A 21,216-nucleotide genomic window follows, 5' to 3' on the forward strand; every position below is an offset into this window, starting at 1 on the left:
TTTAACTTTTTTAAATATTTATGTAAAACCCTCATGTAATTTCTCGCAAGATATAAAGAAATACCTACTGTAGAAAGTCCACCTAATACAAAACCGATTTGTCCGGTTGGATAGGATGGGACAGACGTGATACCATAATCAACTATCGCGAAGGAAGATTTACAATGTTGAAAAGTTTTTACTACGTGATCTAAGTTCATCCATGCTGTACCAGCTTGACTACAAACAATGCCGCCAGGCTTCAAAGCTGTCTTCATTAAACTAAAATACGATTCTTGAAAGAGACACTCCGCGGGACCTGGACATAAATAATTTCACTTGTAACGAAAAATCCTAAAGAAAGAAAATTACATTGAAATATAAAATAAAAAAAAAAGAAAAAGGATAAACATATATATATATATATATTTAACATCTAACCAATCGGATCGCTGCTGTCCGTGATGATAACATCGAATTCTTTCGTGTGTTGCTTCATAAATTCAAATCCGTCTCCGACGTTTAACGTGACCTTGGGATTATTCAGACCAACCCCCATAAATGGCAAATACTTTTTGGATACTTCGAGTACCGTCGAATCGATCTCTACTTGTACGATTCTTTCAACGTTAGGATGTTTTGCAACTTCGCGTGCTACTCCACCATCACCACCACCTACTATTAAAACCTATTCAAATGTTATGTATTAGTTCGTTAGATACCTACGTATACGTATAATTATTCAATGAATTTATTACGAAAAAGATTTGAGGATTAAAAAAAAAAAAAAGAATGGAAGAAGAAACTCAACAAAACTCACGTTCTTTGGATTAGGATGACTACATAATGGCAAAAACGCTATCATCTCTTGATAAGCGAATTCATCCTTTTCCGTACACTGGATAATACCATCGAGTATCAAAGCTTTCCCATAAGTTTTTCTATTTAAAAATGAAGAGAAAAAAAGAAAAAGATTAGTTGACTGGCAGCAATCATCGATAACAAATTTAATAGGTCAAATAACGTATAAAGATATTTCTCTGATGGGTGGACGAGAAGAGTACAATGTTGATAATATATTAACTCAAAATAACCAAATACATATATCTACTATATATCATTAACGTAAATGTTAATAATATATGTCTCGAAATTACAAAATACCCATATATATATATATGTATGTACTATATACTATAAAAAAAGAGCTGAATAAGGCTGATTGTGTCAATATTTATAATGTTAAAATGAAAATTTTATTCGATATAATGTACTCCACTCTTTCACCCTCGATCTTTCCCTTCAACCACCCAGTTGCCCTTCCCATAGATCACCCTAAAAAAAAAAAATGTTCACACTAACGTCTGCACCACTAGAACGTCCTGATATTGCGATTTTTCTCGATGTAACGTGTTTTCAAGTTCGAGGGACAGTGATACACCAGGCCAAAAGTCGTTTATCTCGCTGAACCAGCCGGTCTTCATCGCATCCATACTTCTTCACGATGGGCACGATGGGCACGATGTTCTTCGGCAGAATTCGACTGAAAACCGGCACCACGAATCGAATGAACAACGTCTCACAGTAAAATAAGACAGTCGCAATAATTATGCGGTCAAACATGTTTTCACGAGAGCATCGATTCACGACCGGCTCTCCTTATACATGTGTATGTGTAGTATCTCTTTCTGTAGATTATATGTATGTATATATATATATGTATCTCTTTACACATTGATATGTATATGTATTTGCATATGTCGATTATTGAAGATCTTTTTAAAAAACTAGAATAATATTTTAACAATTAATATAACTTTCCAATTTTACAATCAATATAAGTTATGTTTATAATTAACAATTGTTAAAATAAATTTGTAATTACACATACACAGACACATAACATATATTCTGAATGGAAATTAATATCTTTCATTCATTTCTTTCTTTTACATACAAAAAAGCAGAAATATTCTACGTGGGATAGAGAGTATAAAAAAGAAAAAAAAAAGAAAAAAATCAATAACGTACTCGCGAAAACTTTATTTGATTATCGATATCATATCGATTTTGTTCAATTTGTTTCATTTCAATTATCTTCAATTATATTTCAAATTTAATAACGCGTTATTGTACATGGAGTAATGTTTACCTATATATACGATAATCAAGTCATCGACACAAATGTCGTATTATCGAAAATTTCTTAATTAAAAACATCGTCGGAGAAATAAAATTGTTATTAAAAAGTAAAATAAAATAAAATACAAAATGTGTCAGAACGCTCTAAGTAATGTTACTCTTTTTCTAGACACTTTAGATTCAAAGTAGTTACGCTTGTAATTTTACAAGCAAGTCTAATAACTTTATATTTTGAAACAATAAAAATTAGCAAACGAAAAACTAAGAACTTTTGATGCAACCTGTATAAATGAAAATGTGTCTCTTTTGTCGACGTATCTACTAATACGAAAATATACAAACAATTTATACTACACACACACACACACACACACATATAGAATATTTGAATGAATTTCAGCTAAAGCTAAGGGCAAAAAAGAAAATTGATATATAGAATTATCAAATAGATAAATACGAGTATTATAACTTTCGATCAAACGTTTGTACGATGACAGTCGTAGCTTTAAACATCCCTTTCGGATTATATCGTACAGAAATGGTTAAACGATTCACTTGTTACGTGAAATATTACCATCGATGCTTGCGACATCCAATTTTATTTTATTTCATTTCTTTTTTTTTTTGTTTTTAATTCACAACTCGCAAATACGAAAGTCGAATGCGGTTTCACGGGAAAAAAATTCGAGCTTCCTATCTATTTGGATTGGCACAATAAATAATCTTTTTAATGATTTACATTTAAATAAATAATAATTTTCTTTTTTTATTATTTAAAAAAATATACAATATTTTATATATAAATCAATAACAGACGCTATCGTATATCAATATCTTTTATGTAAATATATGAATAAAACTATTAATATTTATCATTGTAAAACATTAATTATTTTCTACGTCAAAGAAGAGCAAAGAAAAATTATAATAACAAATCATATTCATATCTTAACTTTTTTTCATTGAAAAAATATTGAAACATTTTATAATATACATATATCAAACAAATAAACATCATCAAGCATTTTCTTTTTTTCCTAAAACACTTTTTAATATCATATATTCTAAACGTTCAACGCTGATACTTTTCCCTTTTTCTCTTTTTTTTTTTTTTTATTTTTTACATATCGAAAAATTTCGACATCACTTATTGGCCAATCCGATATAACACGCATATGTATACACACAAAAATATATAAAGCTCGTGTATATTATGTTGAAAAATATAATCAGATAAAAATTCATGAAAGAAAATTTTTAAACGCTGCGTATCATCCTATTAATAAAATTATATTCGTAATAATATTCGAAGCACGTTAATACATTTTATGTTAATACGTACTAAAAGACGAGCACGTTGGCAAGCAGGATTGGAGCTCCGTAGTAGACTAACGGACGTATGTACAAGTAACGGCACTTTAAGTGGCAGCACTTTCTCAGCATTAATGCCTTGGGTAGAGTTGTTATCGGCTCAGCTTGCTCCGTGATAATGATGGTTCAAGCATAAACGAGATAACAAAGGAATGGTAATGTAAAGATAGCGTCGTGTCGTACACTTGAACCTTGTGACCGTTTATAACCATTCCTTCTACCACCAATGGACAGTGACTAATAAGGGTATCGACTTTATTAAGGGGCATTGCACATTGCCAAATAGTATATTTGCTCTACGTACTAATATTGACATATGTCCATTAAAATATGATATCTATTACGTGATTAAATAACGATATTCAATTGCGAACGGATTTTGAATTTTTTTTTATTGAAAACCAAAATCGACATTGAAGTTGAAAAAGAAAAAAGAAAAGGAGAAAGAGAAGTTTGATTCGTTTTTTTTTTCTTTTTTTTTTCTTTTTTTTTTCATTTCAACCTCGCAACTTCTTCGGATTTTATATACTTAATTGTTATTATTAAAAAAAGAAAAAAAACGAGGAAAACATCGATATGATTATAAAGAACGGTCGGTATTAATATCTTTTTTTTTTTTTGTTAATTACATCGGAAACATTTCTTTCAAGCAAAACGAAGAACTGTTTTTATTTTCGTTAATACAATATTTCTTTCCTTCGGGATACAAGATTCGAGATATAATTTTCTTACGTAGATGTTTTTCTTTTTTATTTCTTCTTTTTTCTTTTTTATTATTTTGTTTTTTTTTTTTTAATAAAAAAGAAAAAATAAAAACGTGTTATATCGAACGTCGTTATACTCTTTTATCGTTCGACTTTCGAACTTAATTCATTACGTCTATTTGTAGTAACTGTTGACTGGCCTCATCTCATATGTTACAATACGGACACTTAACGACAATGTCGATAATGTCTATTTAATAGCTTACTACTCGACAATAGTACTATTGATTGATGGTAAACGAATCATCATCATTCGAATACGTGTAAAAATAAATGTTTACAAAGTAAAAACTACAATATTTATAGCACCATTATTCTTAACAATTCTACATAACTCTACTACGCTCTTAATGCTACGTACCACATGTGTATATTGAGAAGAACGACAAAAAAAAAAGAAAAGAAAAAAAAAGGAGGAAAGAAAAAAGAAAGAAAAAGAAAAATTACAATGGTACAAATTAACAATGTAGAGTACACTTGTTTTTCTTTTCTTTTCACTTCTTTTTCTTTTTTTTTTTATCTTTTTCTTTTTCTTTTTTTATAAAGTCTCTCAACATATATACTATACTATTCTATATAATTATACTATCTTATAACGTAATAAGGCTAAAATTGAAAGCACGTGTTACTTCTATCAAGGGACACTTTGCAGAAAGATGTATAAATGTCAAGTAAATACGTTTATATGTGTATGTATCTATGTATGTATATATATATATACACACACACACATACACACACATTATGTAAACGTTTAAAATAATCTCTCGAATCTACACCATTAAAGAGTACATATATTTTTCTTCTTTCAATTTCCAATTCTTTTTGTAATTTTTTATCTTGCCTGCTTTATCCGTCAATTTAAATAATAAATCAGCCGAGTTTCATCGATTCGAAAGAGACAGAGCGAGAAAGAGAGAAAGAGCTTTATAATTACTTAACATATATCAATTGACGATGTAATGTGCATGCTTTATGAATCCTCTTTCCTTTTTCTTTCTTTCTTTCTTTCTATACAAAAGACTTCGACACAAATTTTCACGTTTTGACATGATCGAATTATTCGAATTTATCTTCGATTGAATTTAAACATCGAAATAAACATACAATTTTTAACATTCAACTTCGTTATATAACACCAAACGATAAATAATATCTTACGCTTTCGAAGAAATTTTTTAACGTTGAAAAGGAAGAGAAGAAAAAAAAAAAAAGAAAGAAAACAATCTCAAACGAGTGTCCTACGATAAATGATTACTTTCACGAGAAAGTTCATACATCGAAGGGGTGGTGTGGCGAACTGATAATGTATACTTGTCGCAGAATAATAGAATTAATTAAAATACCAATCAGAGAAAAAACTATCGATATAATTAACCTCGACTAATCGAATGAATCGTTAAACGTTGTTATCGAGATCGAGATCAAGATCGAAATCGAGATGTACATATACTCCTGTTGAATCAATTCCCTTATGTACAAACGATAGTGTCTGGTCGTGCGATTAAAATCTTCCCTCTTGGTATCTGTCAGAAATTTAAAAACAAAAAAAAAAAGAAAAAGCAAATTTATTATCATATAAATACACTGTTGGATAAAGGTGTAATATTATCATATTACATATTACGTATCCTACATATGTAAATATAATATATGCACTAGGAAAGATATATAAATATCATATAACGATCTTAGAAACACGATACTTTGTTGTACGGACCAATCGTCGTAATAATATGTTTGATTCCTGGTCGATCATTCATAAAACAACCAAGAATATCAAACATATCTAACGAAAATTGGCATAGCATTTGTTCCAACGACCGATCACTTTCATTCTATTAAACTTCGATCATAACTTACATGTTCTGTAATCGATTCTCATTATATATATAAATAAATATATATATATAGATATAGATATACATGTATATGTGTATATATCGAATACTCACTCGAACAGAAAAAAAAAACGATCCAGCAACGTTCCAGTAATCATATTTCTTTCTTGTTTTCGTTGCCATTTAAACTCTCTCCTTCTCTTTAATTTTTCTTTTTCGTTCTCCAATATTACGATGATGTATTATCTCGGTGTATTTTATAAAAAAAAAAAAAAAAAACTATATATATATATAAAATCATAATTAAACAGGCTGCATGTTTCGTCTCCGCAAAGTGAATCGTCTCGTGACCGGTTGATGTTGGTTGAAAGTAAGGCACGTTGCGGTTCGGACAGGACGGATCTCACTTTTTGTTGATGCGCCTAAAATTTTAGATAAACGAATTCTTACAATTTTTTTTTCTTACGTTTTGCTATGTAAAAAAAAAAAGATAAAAAAAAAAAGGTAAATAAAAACACACCTTCTTCACGATCGAAGATCGTTGGCTGCGTTTTTCTAGATCGATTAATCGATCGATCGATCGATTTCATCCTGGCGTTTCAATGTCCCGTTTTTTCCCTTTCAGAAAGCTCGAAGGAATAGCGTTTAGTACATCACCATCGCCGTATATCTCCTCGTTTATCTGCTTTACGTAATCTGCAAAGCCAATTAAACCGGAACATTAAGCAATGAATACGAATGAATAATTAACGATATACAACTGTCACTACGATCATACGAAAAAGAAGATATGAAAGCCAATAACAACAGGCGAGTTGTATTCTCAGAGTTTTTCTCTCTCTCTCTCTCTCTCTCTTTTTTCCTATTAACAAGAGTTTTTTCAAAAGGAGAGAAAAACTATTCAAACATATATACATATATATATATATATATATATATATATATATATATATTCACGTATATAACTTATGTATGACAACGTAACAAAAAATGAAAAAAAGATATTAAAAATAAAAATATTCTGAGAAATAAAAAATAGAGAAAGAGGAGAGAGAGAGAGAGAGAGAGAGAGAGAGAGAGAGAGAGAGAGATTACAAAGTTCTTGAGAGATGACACAGCTCGTTCTATTTTATTTGTTTCTATTTTTTTCGCCGTTGCCTCGCATATCTAATTATTTCTAATTACTCAAATAGAACCTAGCGTAATTACTCACGTTGATATGTCCTGCTCATCTCGTATACGCGAGTTTTCTTTCGGTACGACGACCGTAGTACTCGACGACATATGTATATCCAGGACAGAATGGTAGTCATCGCAATTATCGAGGTCGGTCCGATGGTTTTATACACGTCATACAAATCTCCGTGTTTGTTCGTTCTATAAACCAAAATAAAATAAATATAGGTACGTTAATCTCACACACGCACATATGTACACACACATGTATATATACACATACACGTACACATATATCCATATGTACATTGGTAACACGTAGGTGTATATTTATTTAGTCGTCAAACGAATTGTACGCTTTAACGTAGAAACGAATGGATGAAAACGAGGATGAAAATGAAAAGAAATAGAATAAAACAAAAAAGTACAAAAGCAAAAAAAAAATATATATATATATATTGATAAATTTTCGTTCGATATCGTGCCGTTCTCACTTCTATCGATGAAATCACAATGACACCACTCCGTTCGTTTTTGCATTCAATAAAGTTCATTTAAGACTTTTCAAAAATATTTATTCCCGCACGATTCATCGTAAATTATAATTACAAAAGTTTCTCATCTGATTCGTCTCGTTTTCGCAATGTTTTCATTTCTATAAAATCCGTCTGTTAATCTAGAAATTTTTACGACGAGAGATATTTTTTCTTCGATACTTTCCAACGACATTATTAAATTTCAATATTTAATTGATATCTCGTTATAATACCGTGCAGTATATAAATTCATTTTGATAATGACTGATATGTAACATACGATTTAAAAAAAAAAAAGAAAAAAAAATAAGCATCAGAAAGATATCAGATACGTGAACGAAAGAGAAAGAGAGATAGAAAGAACGGTCATATTTTTAATGTGATTTTAAGTTGCTCGTAAAATTGTATTCTAAAGTCTTCTAGTAAAATAAAAAGAAAAAGAAGGAAAAGTAAATGAATAAAAAGAAAAACGAAAGAAAATTATCGTAGATAAGAAAATCTCCGTCACTGATATACACCTACTTATTTTACGCTAACTCGACATTCTTTTAACGTTTTAACGAAGTCGCAAACGAAAGAATAGATAAGTAATGTCTTTCAACTTATATATGTACATGTAATATATACATATGTATATTATCCATGCTTTATATATGTGTAATTTGTTTAAAGCGAGACATAAAATGTAACTTCGCCATTATAAAACTGAGATATCGTTGCCATCGAAACTAAAACTGATATCTCGCGGTACAGTCGAATATAAATATTTTTTTTTTCGTATTTTTTCTTTTTTTTTTCGTATCTTTTTTTTTCTTCTTTATTTTTTTCGATTCACCTGATATGAAGAGGTATGCGAATGAAATAAAAATAGATAGATAGGCAGATAGATAGATAGATAGATAGATAGATAGATAGATAGATAGATATAAAAAGAGAGAGAGAGAGACAGAAAAACACTCGGCATCGTTTTAATTTTCGTATGGGATCAAACGTTTGAAAGTTGATACACGAAACCCTTTAACACGATTGGCCGGAATTTTGTATAGTACCACCGACCACGAGTAATCAAAAGCTTCGATCAAAGTGGTGAATGTTATAAAATAGTACATTTTTTTTGTACTTTTTATTCGTTTTTTACGCTGATCTAAAGTTGGAAAATCGATAGAGAATGGATTGTATCTATAAAAAAAAAAAAAAAAAAAAAAAAGAAACTGGAGAAAAAGAAAAAGAAAAAAATTTAGAAAGAAATGGATTAAAAACGGACTCGCGCTTTTAAAGAGAGAAAACCACCAATGTGGAATTATTTATATATATATATATATTGTATCTATATATAAATATATCATCTGTCTTTTGTAATTTCTCTGTCATTCTTTATCTATTACACTATTTTCCGTGGTATGCCATTATATTCTCCACAAAGAATTTTTCTAACCGGACATATGTTGCATTCAAGTATTTTTTTATTATTATTGTTATCATTATTATTGTTATTATTATTATTATATCACGGGATATAAGAGAAATGCTCTTGTTCTCAAATCTGATAAAAATATAATCCGGAAGGAAAAAACGAGATCGAACAAACATCTAAAAGACAAATGGATTAAATTTAATTTATTTTTTTCTTCTTCCTTTTCTTTTTCATATTGAAAAGAAAAATTGTATATCGCGTAATCTGTTAAATTTCCTTATCGATATTTCTCTCTCTTTTTCTTTCTCGACAATGTGCAAATGGAACATTAATTTTTCTTAAACGAGATGGATCATCGATCCTAGAAAAGTACCGATGACGATGACACGTGTCTTTAACGAAGATTGGAAAATCGATCGAACGGTGTCGACACCGACAGCTTTACTTTTTTATTGGATGCCTAGAGAGAAAGATAAAGAGAAAGAGAGAAAGAGAGAGAAAGAGAGAAGCATCGATAACATCTTAGCCGACTACAAAAGGCTTCTTCGTGCTGTCGTTGGAAAATAACCACTCGGCATTTACCTTCATCCAAAGGGACACAAACGGAACTCAAATTTTAATATGCGCAAGAAAAGAGAGAACGAGAAAACAGAGAGAAGAAAATTAAATAAATAAAGAAACAAAAAAAGACATGGAAAATGTATTCAAATGACATATTCAAATATATTCGAATAAAAGAAACGATGTTATTTATTATACGAATTACTTCACAAATGAATTTTCAATATCTCTTTACTTCATATCCGCATATGTGTGTGTGTGTGTGCACGTATGCGTGTGTATATATGTACACACTTATATATTTGATTATGTCGAGGAAAATACATACGATTTAATATAACAAATAATCAATATAGATAATGCAATTGTTTCTTTTGTGTATATATATATATATATATATATATGTATGTATAGATGTATGTATGTATGTATGTATGTATGTATCCGATAGAAATCAGAATTCCACGATTATTTCACGTATTTTCCGTTTACGGAAACGTGACCCGTTTTACAAAGGCCAATAAGGATAATCCAAATGTCATTGGACCCCCCAAGAGGTCATTCAATTACGAGAAACGTTTTTTTTTTTTTTTTTCAATCGTTCACGTGCTTTTCCTGTCTATACAAATACATATACATACGCACTAATATTGTATATATATATATATATTTATGTACTTACATACATACATGCATACATACATATATATATATGCATAGTATGTGCATATATGTATACATATAAGCTGGCTAGAAATGATAGCTAGGAAAAATATAAATCGGGACAAATAGGTCCTACGCCTATGTGCACTTCTACCCTTAAACGTTGCCAGGCAACGGCGATCCCTGACTGTGTCAAACTCGAGCGCAAGCAACCCCTACCACGTAACCATCCCTTCTCACGAAATCCTCTTTCTCTCTTTCTCTCTTTCTCTCTTTCGATCTAACCATCTATCTATCTATCTATCTATCTCTTTCCCTCTCTCTTTCACACACACTCACACACAGATTCAAGACCATATGCGCAACTTATTCTCAGGCAATCGCAATGATGCAATATCTCGATTATCGTGCATGAGATCGGCGAATGTTGCGATTGAATATCTTATTTGATATCCAAAAAATATAAAATAAAAAAGAGGAAAGAACTCGCACGAATACACACGAATACATGCACGAGAAAAATAGAAATAAAAGAAGTAAATGGCAAAAATTGTATACCTCATAAAATTTCGTAATTGTAATTGTAAATAATATGTGGGGTTTCTACGTAAAGAAAGAAAGAGAACAAAAAAAGAAAAAATAAAAACGATACATATATACATACATACATACATATATGTATATATATTCTCGATGTATGTAGATATATCTAACCGAAGTTACGCAAACTTACAAATCCATCCTTCATCATGTAATTCATTAAGAACGAAAAAGTTGATGAAGTAACGAATTACGTGAGAAGTATCAAAACACACCCCCGATGGTCGATAATAAATCTCAGCAGTGGCTTCGAAAAGGGCAGAGAGAGAGAGATAGATAGATAGAGATAGAGAGAGAGAGAGATAGAGAGAGAGAGAAAGAGAGATATATATACACACACACAGAGAAAGAGAGAGAGAGAGAAAGAGAGAAAGAGAGTCTTAACCCGTCCTATTTATACGACGGGGGGAAAAGGTGGTGAACGAAGGGGAAGAGACGAGGGGTTTCATGTGCCCGAGAGATTTCACTTTTATCCCTTCCGAAGTTTTCCCATGCGATAATAAATTCAACGGAAGTTTTCGCGAGGGAGTCTTCCGTCGATAGATCGACATTTGCCTATACACGAGGAATATCGATATTTGGATTTATATTCTCTTTTTTTCTTTTCTACGCGTAAAATTTCCCAACGTAAACGAATCTCGAGTTTTGTCAAGGAATCTTTAGAAAAGAAGAGAAAAATAAAAATAAAAAGAAAAATAAAATAAAAAAAAAAGAAAGAAAAAAAAGAAAAAGGAAAGAAAAGAAAAATATAGAAGAAGAAAGAAAAATATCTTTAAATTCACTACGATCGACATACGTATATACATAGATATATGTGTGTGTGTGTGTGTGACATACATATGTAACATACGTGTATAGTAACAAGTTTCCACGTGTCTCATTTAAATCAAATGCCAAGATCGTCAACGATGATCATCATCCATTAATTAACCGTCACACTTAACTCGGATCAAGTCGACAGTACAGAGAAATGTCAACCGATAATGAGAACGAGGAGGATTCGCTCGATTGCAACTGCAATGATCCGGCTAATGCTTCGACGTTTGTCTCTCTCACACTCTCTATCTATCTATCTATCTATCTATCTATCTATCTATCTACCTATCTATCTATCTATCTCTCTCTCATTCTCATCGAATTGCAGACATTTCTGTACGAACGATCGATTAGCTTCCTACCAACGACATTCGCTCCTCTATCGATCGATTAAATATGAAAACAAGAAGGCCTCACGCAAACGACCATTTTGACGATTGACTAATTTTTTTCGTTGCTTCATTTCCACTTTCGAAAAACACGAAAAAAAATGTCATATTAAGAATTAATTGACATTATCGCACTTTTATATCGTATAACTACGCGTAGTACGTGTATGCGTGCCTTTTGGCCTACTTCGATAATTCGATTTATCTTTTCCAAATGTAAGTTATTAACTTAAATACGATATGTAATTACAAGCTTCTCTCTCTTTCTCTCTCTCTCTATCTCTATCTATTTTCCTTTTCAATTAATTTCAATCCAACGATCCTCGCTTCAAATCGACACAAACCAATCAAATTTTAATCGGTACTGATAAAATTTCAAATAAATAGAATCATTCGATAAGACAAGAAGAAAGAAAAAGAAAAAAAAAAGAGAGGAGAAAGACAATTTCCAGTTCAAATCTCTCGCTTTGATTTGGTGTAAACGTTAAAAGGTATAAAAAAAGGAGAGAGAGAGAAAAAAAGAAAGGAGAGAAAGATACCTGACAAATTCGAAGACCGTAATTGATCGAATTCAATGATTTCGAAAATGCGCATGCGCACGTGTACACGCATGCACAGTACATGTAAAAGAGAATAAATAAATAAATAAATAAATAAATAAATAAATAAATACATAAATAAATAAATGAATAAATGAGCGAATAAATAAATAAATAAATAATATAAAAATTAAAAAATTGTCACAGCTATAAAATATGTACGTGAATATCTAAGCAGAGAGGCGACAACCTAGCTTAAAGCTTTTTAACTCGATAACTGACTAAGCGACTATAGGGCGAGACACTACTCGCGTGCATTTATGTACCTTATTCGCGTGTCTGGAACGCGGCACTTACCCGTGCTCTGCTCCGTTCTTGAGAGCGAGCCTAAAGCTCAGGCGAAAGGAGAGAAAGAGAAAAAAATAAAAAAGAAAAAAGAGAAATAAATAGACAGATAGATTGACGGAAGAAATGAGAACGTACAGTTAGCTTTTTTTAAACTTCGCATAAAAATATATATATATATTTCTTTAATTTTTTTATGTATGAAACTATTGTAAGTCATTATTTCATATATAAAAAAAAAATTAAATAAAGAAATAAATAAAAGCAAAAAAAAAAAAAGATGAAGAAGAAAAAAGAGAAAGAGAGAAAAAGAGAAAGTCAACTCTTGCCAGAACTGCAACCTTCTTCTTCAGATTCTCTCACACCCCCATTCTTTACCATCACCACAACCGACACCATCCCCTTTAGTAATAGTAATAGTAATAGTAGTAGTAATAGTAGTAGTAATAGTAGTAGGTACACGTCTATCACAGCAGTTGAAACGAGCCTGGAGTCGCAACCGGCCTCGTTTTCCACGTTTCTACACTGACAAGCCACCCTCTACGTCCTTATATTTCTTCGACTCCCTCCTCACCACTGTCGGGCGCTCGTACTACCCCTCCCATCCTTCCCCTACTTCATCCGCCCTACTCGACCCCCTTCTCTCAATACCTCTCCCTTCCGCACCCGTATCCGCATCCTTCCGTAACGGTCCATTGCAAAGAATAACGAAAAAATAAAAAAAAAGGAAAACAAAAAAAAGAAAAAGAAAAAAGAGACAATCCTCCGTATACCTTGTTACACGCCACCGCGAGAATGACTTATTAACTTTCTCCCTTGGGACGTTTTATTATTGACGTTCGGCATCTCTCGACGTCTTCTCGTATTTATCGCAACCCCTATATCCACGAAACAAAAAAAAAAGAAAAAGGAAACACGTTTCGTTTCTCTAAGTGTTCGATCGAATAATTTCTCTTACACTGTTTATAATGTAAAAGTATAATTGAATTTATATTTATATTTATAGACGGACACTCTACACAAAAGATATACATGCGCACAGTTTGATCGTGATTAAGTATACATATATATATATTATATGTACATATATGTGTAAATATATATTATAGATATAGATAAATAAAAATTTTGTAAAGAGAGAGAGAGAGAGAAAGAGAATGAAAGGAGTGAAAGAGGATAAATTCTGAAAAAGTTTGTTCCATCAACGGACGACTTTTCAGGAAAGAGATATCAAACGGGGCTCTATGCCCGAGGAAAACGAGATTATCCTGTGCAAGTACGAGCGTAGGAACGAGCAACCTTATGATTCACTTTGCACAACTTTCCTCGATGGCGATGAAATAGTAAGAGAGGAGGCGGGGATTGGAAAGAGCAGAAGAGAAGGGGTAGTTGAGGGAGTAGTAGGCAAAGAGAAAAAAAGAAAGAAGTTTCTCCAAGGGCTGTACTTTCTACTTAGAGATTATTTCAAAATGTAAATTACATGGATGTTACCGTGGCGTCACGCGTCTGATAATAGTAGACAACCGATAATAATAATAATGATGATGATGATAAATCGGATTTCCTATGAATGATTTTTTTTTTTTTTTTTTTTTAAACAAAAAAGAAGAAAAAAAGAAGAGAAAGAAAGAGAAGGAAAGCAAATTTTTGTTTCAAAACTGTTAATTCATTCGAGTTAAACGATTTCATTGTATTCTAAACGTTTTGTTGTTTTTAGATATATTACATGCATATGTCAATACGTTATTCAAACGTCACGAGTCAAACATAAATATGTGTATGTATATATATATATATATATATATAAAATAGTGATTGTACTTACAGATCTTCAATGAAACTTTCGTCGTTGTCGTAACGCAAGAACTTATCGGCACGATGTAACAGTAGACAGTGACGATTCTTATTTCTCAAAGAAGTCTTCGAACAGGGAGAAAGAGAGAGAGAGAGAGAGAGAGAGAGAGATATTTCGATGTTCACAGAGGACATTACGGAGGATGAATGCATTTTACGTAATCATCTCTTCTCTTCGTCCGAATTTAAACCCCCTCCCATCTTCGGCTCTCCCGTCCTACACTGTAAAGAAGATTATAATTAATTCAAAGTTTTATAATGTATGAAAGAACGACGAATACTATCGGAACACAACACGAGAATACTACCGAGTATCATCACATATTGAATTCACATTTGGTTATCAATGATTCCCGAGATGGATTACGATTAAGAGAGAGAAAGAGAGAACGAGAGAGAGAGAGAGAGAGAGAGATATCAAAAGAAAAAAAGAAAAAGAAAGAAAGAACACAAGTACGATTCTTCACTTTGGTATAGAAAATCAAATTAAAATTATGGTATCACGATAGCTCGAAACACGATACGAGGTGGCATCGAGTATTCGAATGTCCGATTAATTCCAAGGATTTGTCGCGAATGTACGTGACGACGAAAACGCGAACGTGGAAAACGACGCGATGTGAAAAGAATAATAGATAGAGAGAGGGAAAAGAAGAGAGAGAGAGAGAGAGAGAGAGAGAGAGAGAGAGAGAGAGAGAGAGAGAGAGAGAGAGAGAGATGGAAAGATAGAGGGAGAGAGAGAGAAGGAGAGAGAAGCAAAGACAAATGGGCACGACCGCGAGGACGAGAGCAGAGAGACAACTTGTCGGTTCGGAGGACGAACTGAAACTGAATAGCTCGTGATCCGAGCCTCGACTCGAAATGTAATCGAGAGGATTCTTAGGGAACCACCCCTTATTTCAGACGGGGTTAGAACGGGTTGGAGGGGAGCGGCACGAGTACTAGTCGGATATATTCGGGGCTTCTGCGCACTAGTGCCCCAGTAACACACCCCCGTGCAACTTTAGCGAGGGGTTTGTGCGTCGTTCGAGTCCGAACTAATCAGCGATGGCTTCGAGTCTCCTCAAACAAGAGGAAAACACGTACATACGTGTATATACATATATATATATATATATATATATATATATATATATATATATTATTTACTTTCTCTCGTAACTGCGAGTTACTTTGGCTATCGCTCTGTCTTTCTCCCTCCCTTTTCATTTTTCCCCTTCTCCTTTACGGGCGATTTTTTTTGTTTTTCTCTCTCTCTCTCTCTCTCTCTCTCTCTCTCTCTCTCTCTCTCTCTCTCTTTTTTGTTAATTACAAAAGAAAGATTTGACCGGCGCGATTTGAGGACGCGTAGCCTCAAATTTCATCCCCCTTATCTCATCTCTCGTAATTCAATCAATCCTACTATTCTGCTCTTCATATATAAATCTCCCTCTATATAATTTTCGGGGGTAGCTTGCAACCCCTCCTCCTCTTCCTTCTCCTCCACCTTTACCTTTACCCTTCCCCACCCCTCAAATGTTACTCCGCCGAAATTTGTTCCAATTCTGTTCAATTCCGTCCCCTACGTCGTTATCAGCCCTATTAATTTATACGGATGCAAATTACCGGTATATTCATTTTCGACGGTGCATATTATGTCTGGCAAAAAAAAAAAAAAAAGAAAAAAGAAGGAAGAAGGAGAAGAAGATACATAGAAAACACGACACCCAACAAGGGCTTAATCCCTCAATTCCGTAATTGTCACGAAAATTGTGGGTTTCGTTTAGAGACCACCGGGATTAACCGATTTAAAACGCGTCGTTGTTCGTGCGGTGATGTAGCAGAATGGGATTGAACGAGGTGAAGTGAGATGGGGTGGGATAGGGTGGGATGGGGTGGGATGAGGTAGAATAGGATGGAACGATCGAATCTTGGTTTCATATAAAAGGATGAGAAGTAGACGTAACCCTCGCTCCTTTTCGTTGCTATTTTTTCCACCCTTTCTTTCCGTCCTATTCCTCCCCCATTATTTTTCTCTCCACCTTTTTCCTTTTCTCTTTTTTTTCTGTTTCGACGATACCGGAAAGTCGACTCTCGCATTATACTATCCGATTTCTCAATTCGTCCTTAAAAAGACGACTCAGTAACACGATTTCACCCGTTATAATTAAGTTCTATCATCACAATCGTATCGCGAGGCAATCTCAATTTTATTTTCTTTTTCTTTTATCGCGGAAATCTCTCCTCACCTTCTCGCGTTTGTCCACTTTAAAAGCTCGTTTTTCATCGCCGCGACAAAGAAAACGTAATAAGGGAGAATCATTTTCTTTTTTCTTTTTTTTTTCTTTTTTTTCTTTCATTTGCAAACGAATAACTTCAAATAATTCGAGATTGATTGGTTTTTAATTAATCTTAGGAAAGATACAAATTTTTTTATCTCGCGATCAGATTTTTTCTTTTAGAAACAAAATTCATCCGACGTATATTAAAAGAGAGAGAGAGAGAGAGAGAGAGAGAGAGAGAGAGGGAGAAATAGAGAAAAGGAACGAAACCGATAAAAAAGTGTGCGTATCGAAAACAATCTTTTTGTGGGGCAGCAACAGGTGATAAAGAAAGAGTTACGAGGAATTAAGAAACGATTCGTGTAAAATGACTTTTCATTGGAGTCCTAAAATCTTTGGTCCCTCCCTTTCCAGCTTCCAGTCTCAACCACCCAATTCACCCCCAAGTCCTCAACTACCCCTCCTTTATTTCTCGATCGCTTTTCTAACATAATATCACATCGATTAAATTTTCAAGGACAATAACAGACCAAGATATTAGGCCAATCACGTACGTTACGCACGTGAATCAAATCGCATATAAATCTTAAAATATATAAAAAATATATATAAAAAAAGAGAAAGATATACAAGACAACGATTGCAGAACAACGACGAGATGCAATTTTAAATACTTTAAAAAACAAAGCAAACGGAATAATAACGACAAGAAAGGAAAAAACGAAAAGAGTAATGATCTTTACTCACCCAGGAAAATTAGTTTCGATCACAGAACTCACTTTTCTTCGATCCTCTTCCTTCGGCTTGGCAAATGATAACATCGTTAAAAAAACTTGGTTTCGATCGATGCGGGGGTTGAAGAAAAAGCAACGCGATTCGATTGTACCACCTTCATTTTTCTCTCTCTTTCTTTCTTTCTTTCTTTCTTCTTCTTTTTTCTTTTTTCTTTCGTCGAAATTTCAAAGAAATCCGTAATCGCGTTTCGGGGGTAACTTCTTCTTTGGTAATTATCGTTAGAGACTTTTTCTCTTCCGCTTGTTATTTCTTTCTTTTCTTTTCTTTTCTTTTTTCTTTTCTCTTTTTTCTTCTTTTTTTCAACAGAGCTTTTTACGCTTTTCTTTCAGAGATATATAAATATATATATTTTTTTTATTTCGATTTTTCCTTTTTTTTTTGTATATAATACTTTTTCTTTTTTTTTTTTCTTTTTTCTTTTGCGAAGGAAGAAGGATTTCAGGAATTCCAGGAAACAGAGAAATACCACGTGTATCAGAGGGCGCACGATGTGGTACTTTCTCCATCAGGCACGAAAAAAGTAGAAGGTTAGAGTAGAAAAGGCACAAGGAAGGTTGAAATAGGACGGACGAAGTCTTTGTTTTGTTTAAACACTAAAAAAAGAAATCGAGCAGATCTCGAATCGAGGATAAATGCGTGAGATCGCGAAAGAATAAATTCTGTAGAAAGAGAAATGAGAGGAAAAGTTTGAGTTTGGGATAGATAGAAAGAGAAAAAAAAAGAAAGAAATGAACAGATAAATAGAGACAGAGAAAAAGAGATAAAAAGAAAACTGAGAAACAAGGGTTAGAAAAATCTCTTTCTGTTTGCGAAGACGCGAAAGAGATTTTATATATATAGCGAATTTTTGCGCTTAAGAACGTCTAAAAGAGAGAGAGAGAGAGAAAGAGAGAGAGAGAGAGAAATCACAGAAAATGCGACAAGAAAGCGTGGCTTATTGTCAAGGTATTCGAATATTGGACGGCTATTTTTTAAGGCACGAGAGAAATGTTTCGGGACGACAACGACGACGAAACAAGAAACCGAAAGCCGAACGCGTTCGAACTATCGGCTTAATCAAAACCGCAACCGCTTTATCTCAAAAATGAAAGGGAGGAAAGGAACAAAGAAAAAAAAACAAAAAGACATTTCGTTGATTATTTCAGAACGATAGAGAAACAAGAATTTTTTCGATTTTAAGAAGAAATCTAACGAATCAACAGAATATAAAAGAATTCTTTGGAACGTAGGAGAAAAGAAAAAAAATTACACAAAAAGGAAATATTGGGAGGAAAATTTGCAAAGAAAAGAAAAGAAGAAACCAAAAAATAAATTCGATAGATAACGATTAGATCGAAGGAGCTTGTAAGAAAGAATGATAAATAGAATGGAGAATAGAAATTAAAGAAATATTTGTTTTAAACCTGATTTGCTTGAAGATATTACGAATGGAACTCATCGTGTATCTTCGGACTGTCCGATGGGTGAAGAAGAAGAAGAAGAAGAAGAAGAAAACGAAGAAAACGAAGAATAGGAGGAAGAGGAGGGAAACGAGCGCGAACTAATCGATCTCGCGATGAAAACACGATCGGCAAGTCTATACGAATCGTTTCGCGTCGTTACAAACGATACCAGGAACCACGACGAATCCATATTTTCCGAACGAGCTAACAAAGGTAAGGAAAAAAAAATGGGAGATGAAAGAGGAAGCTGACGATTTCGAGGATTTTTTTTTTTTACGAATAGAAAGAAAACAGAAATAAGAAGAAGGAGGAAGAAGAGAAGAATGATGAGAGAAAGATGAGGTTCAACGAAGAACAAAAATGAACAATTACGAAGGAGGAAGATTACGAGGGAAAAGAGAAATATGATGAATGGTGGAGTAGCAGAGATGACACGGCTTAAGAAGACGTGGAAGGGAAAAAACGTAGAGGATAACGGGAGAAAGATAATGTGGAAAAGAGAGAAGTAAAGTAACGAACAACGAGACGAAAGATGAAGATCAAAGAAGATAGAGAAAAAACATAAAAAGAGAGAAAGAGAGAGAGAGAGAGAGAGAGAAGACGAAAATTTGATAAGTAATAAATACGAGTAAAGAAAGGAGAAAGAATAAGGAATAAGGAATAGAGAGAAATTAGTTAGGATCACAAGGGATGGAACTTTATAAGCGGATATTCGAGAGGGTTACGTTCAACTGCGTGCAAGGATATAGGAGAGAAAGGACGAGGATGTTACCCCGACCGCTGTCGCCAAAGAAGTGATAGGTCTGCGGCCTCGTGCGTGCCACCCAAACCATCCACAAGGGTAAAATCCACCGCTACGGAAGGGGTCGCGACGTTCGCTCGAGATCGCGCTTGCGTCGCTATGATACACGTAGCGATTGGTCCAGGCTATGATAACCGAGGCAACCCTTGTTTCTCGCCAATCCTCGTCCTTCCTGGGTTGCCTTCCACCCTTCTTTTTCTACCCTCTCTTTTCACCCTTCTCTCCCTCGGTCCATCCCTACTCTTCATCCATGTTTCAGAAAACGTTCTCTCTTTTTCATCCCTTTGTTCCCCCTCTTTCTCATTCTCTCTCTCTCTCTCTCTCTCTCTCTCTCTCTCTCTCTCACTCTTTCTTGCCGTTTTTCATCGTATTTGTTGTTAATACGTGCATACGTCGTACGTACTCCTTATACATGTTCCTTCATACATTCATCTTACTCCCTTTTAAGGCCATGGTTACGTTCCAAACCTTCGACTACTTATGTATTAACAATCTTCCTCCTCTCTTCTCCTCCTCCTCCTTCTCTTTCCCTTCATCCACCCCCGTCTCTCTCAAGTACTCTCACGATGTCACGACTCGCGTTTAATTCTACAACAGCTTAGTTATTTTCCTCCCTCCGACTTTTCCCTATTTTCTATTTCTTTTCTCCTTTCTCTCTTTTTCTTCTTCTTCTTCTTATTTTTCTTCTTTTTTTTGTCCTTCTCTCTTTTTGTCTTCCTTTCTGTCGGTTCATCATCTTTTCATTGTTTCGTTTTAAACCTCGTGGGAAAATTCAATTCGTTCGTTCGTTCGTTTAACAACGGATTTTAATGATTCGAGTGATTAATGTTTGTCTTCAATGTTTCTTTCTTTTTTTTAGTTCTAATATCACTACAGGTCGAACAATGTTTATTCGTTTTTCTAAGTTTAAACAAATTCATGTAGAT

The 21,216-nt window shown here is 33.4% G+C and overlaps 1 protein-coding gene across 12 annotated transcripts in view; it reads right to left on the reverse strand.

The window, feature by feature from the left end:
- The window catches only part of LOC127066113 (spermidine synthase), a 38,662-nt gene that overhangs the window by 3,159 nt on the left and 14,287 nt on the right, over positions 1-21,216 (reverse strand). For 7 of the 12 annotated variants that reach the window (XM_050999453.1, XM_050999452.1, XM_050999451.1 and 4 more), the window contains 9 exons: positions 14,962-15,212; positions 7,311-7,474; positions 6,618-6,793; positions 6,212-6,519; positions 3,464-5,782; positions 1,342-1,522; positions 800-920; positions 421-667; positions 69-298 (listed from right to left, as the gene is read on the reverse strand). In XM_050999453.1, the coding sequence (XP_050855410.1) occupies positions 69-298; positions 421-667; positions 800-920; positions 1,342-1,472 (729 nt within the window). In that variant the 5' untranslated portion in view covers positions 1,473-1,522; positions 3,464-5,782; positions 6,212-6,519; ... (1 more) ...; positions 7,311-7,474; positions 14,962-15,212. Of the gene's footprint in view, positions 1-68; positions 299-420; positions 668-799; positions 921-1,341; positions 1,523-3,463; positions 5,783-6,211; positions 6,520-6,617; positions 6,794-7,310; positions 7,475-14,961; positions 15,213-15,298; positions 16,032-17,998; positions 21,199-21,216 lie in introns of those variants that run through there. The other 5 variants (XM_050999455.1, XM_050999456.1, XM_050999459.1 and 2 more) reach the window with 5 other exon arrangements.

This window comes from Vespula vulgaris, chromosome 9 (genome assembly GCF_905475345.1).
Source record: "Vespula vulgaris chromosome 9, iyVesVulg1.1, whole genome shotgun sequence".
In the NCBI taxonomy this organism is placed as follows: Eukaryota; Metazoa; Arthropoda; class Insecta; order Hymenoptera; family Vespidae; genus Vespula; species Vespula vulgaris.